Source organism: Nematolebias whitei, chromosome 17, assembly GCF_014905685.2.
Source record: "Nematolebias whitei isolate Nwh7 chromosome 17, NemWhi1, whole genome shotgun sequence".
Lineage (NCBI taxonomy): Eukaryota > Metazoa > Chordata > Actinopteri > Cyprinodontiformes > Rivulidae > Nematolebias > Nematolebias whitei.
In genome coordinates, this window is record NC_056514.1 from 40378771 (window position 1) to 40381383 (window position 2613).

The 2613-nt window shown below is 45.4% G+C and overlaps 1 protein-coding gene across 1 annotated transcript in view; it reads right to left on the reverse strand.

Moving 5' to 3' along the window:
* baiap2b (BAR/IMD domain containing adaptor protein 2b) overlaps positions 1 to 2613 on the reverse strand; it is a 52667-nt gene that overhangs the window by 13417 nt on the left and 36637 nt on the right. The window contains exon 8 of the mRNA XM_037691293.1: positions 862 to 1014. Coding sequence (XP_037547221.1) covers positions 862 to 1014 — 153 coding nt within the window. The remainder of the gene's footprint in view (positions 1 to 861; positions 1015 to 2613) is intronic.

Below are 2613 nucleotides of genomic sequence, written 5' to 3' on the forward strand. Positions count from 1 at the left end.
TAGTTAGGATGTTAGTTCATCATTTAGTTCATGTTAGGATGTTAGTTCATCATTTAGTTCATGTTAGATAGGATGTTAGTTCATCCTTTAGTTCATTCTAGTCAGGATGTTAGTTCATCCTTTAGTTCATGTTAGTTAGTTAGGATGTTAGTTCATCATTTAGTTCATGTTAGTTAGTTAGGATGTTCGTTCATCCTTTAGTTCATGTTAGTTAGGATGTTAGTTCATCATTTAGTTCATGTTAGGATGTTAGTTCATCCTTTAGTTCATGTTAGTTAGAATGTTAGTTCATCATTTAGTTCATGTTAGGATGTTAGTTCATCCTTTAGTTCATGTACACATCAGTATCTAACCAACAGTTGGATTATTTAAACGTTTAGAGGTCTACGTCCATGAAAAGATGTGCAGATCAGCAGAAGCTCTGCTGGAAGACGTAACCATCACCTCTGGAGGGAAAACGTTTGGTGACTGATCCGTCGTGGTCCTCAAACCGGCAGCAGAACGTTGAGGAGCTTCTTGTCCAAACGAGCGACGCAGCTCAGACACATTTAAACTCTGAGCTGCAGCAGCTCAATGTTCAGGAATAATCTTCTGTAAAGATCAGCTGCTTTGAATTCAGTTTCAGCATAATTTATAATAATAATAAATCATTTTATAATGAAATTAATATGAAGAACCAGCTTGTTGTCGATGTGTCTTGTTTCTGAGCACCTCATCATCATCTTGGACATAGAAAGTTTCTGTTTTTCTCATCACAAAGTCACGGACAGTCACGAACATCTTTACATTTTAAAGTTGATTTCAATAGCGATGAAGGAAAATGGCCGTCGTGCCGTCTTGGCTGACAGGAAGTGACCTCACCTTGCTGTAGTAGGCGTTGCTGCTCTTGGCCACGGCACACTGGCGGTCCACCAGGAAGCAGTACCTCCTCCTCTCTTCGGACAGAGCGTTCTTGTAGCCGTCAGCGATGTAGTTGTCCAGCTCGCTCTGCTTGTTGCTGATGGCCTCCACGTACTGCAGAGACAAACATGGCCGCACGCTGTCATCAGCATCACCTCGACCCTGAACACTCTCAGATTTCACCTGGAGGGGATTAGTTTTTACAGTAATCAGGAATAATTTAATCTGGAGGGGGGAAAATCCTCACTGGGAACAAAAAATACAAAAACCCTTCTGAACCAGTTTAATAAAACAAGTTGGAGCAAACATCAGAAACGATGAATATGACACATAAAAACCCAAACTCCTCTTTATGGCATGCTCTGAACTGAACTCGGCTAAAACATGGCTGGACATCAGACGTAGGTTCGTTTCTTCTCTCAGCCTGCAGACTTTCTTCAGGTGTTTCGTCTAAACAAGAAGAACCGCTCGTCCTCGTGTGCCGTCAGCTCGAGCCACACAGAACCTGTCTTCTGCTGCTGAGGGCGTCAGATAAAGTGAAGCAGCGAGTGTCAGGCGGTGCCAGGTGTCCATGACGTGTTCACAGCAGCAGCCCGCGCGGCGTCGTGCACCCCTGCCCGCTCCAACCACCAGCCGAAGGAGGTCCGGATGTAAAAAACAAGCCGAAGGTGGCAGGAGACTCGAGTCATCCAGAACCGTCAGCGTCACAATCACAGCAACATCACAGAATAATAAAAGCTCCAACGCTCATTAGAAAACGTTTTGGCCTCATTTCCATATTTATCCAAACACAAAACACCGAAGACGAATGAGACGAACGTGGAGAAATAAAGGCTGAATGAAAATGAAGCTTTTCTAATTATTATATAATTTTTACATGTTGATGTTAGAGGAGGAGCATCAGCTGTATGAGTTTGATGCTTCTCAAGACGGTAAATCTACAGTTTTAAGTGTTTCGTCTCCACAACATAAACAAGTCCAGCGCACGACAACCAGCTGAACATTTCCCACCTGAGCGCACGACAACCAGCTGAACATTTACCACCTGAGCGTACGACAACCAGCTGAACATTCACCACCTGAGCGCACGACAACCAGCTGAACATTTACCACCTGAGCGCACAACAACCAGCTGAACATTCACCACCTGAGCGCACGACAACCAGCTGAACATTCACCACCTGAGCGCACAACAACCAGCTGAACATTTATCACCTGAGCGCACAACAACCAGCTGAACATTTACCACCTGAGCGCACAACAACCAGCTGAACATTCACCACCTGAGCGCATGACAACCAGCTGAACATTATCACCTGAGTGCACGACAACCAGCTGAACATTCACCACCTGAGTGCACGACAACCAGCTGAACATTATCACCTGAGTGCACGACAACCAGCTGAACATTCACCACCTGAGCGCACGACAACCAGCTGAACATTTATCACCTGAGCGTACGACAACCAGCTGAACATTTATCACCTGAGCGCACAACAACCAGCTGAACATTTACCACCTGAGCGTTCGACAACCAGCTGAACATTTCCCACCTGAGCGCACAACAACCAGCTGAACATTCATCACCTGAGCGCACGACAACCAGCTGAACATTCACCACCTGAGCGCACGACAACCAGCTGAACATTTACCACCTGAGCGCACAACAACCAGCTGAACATTTATCACCTGAGCGCACAACAACCAGCTGAA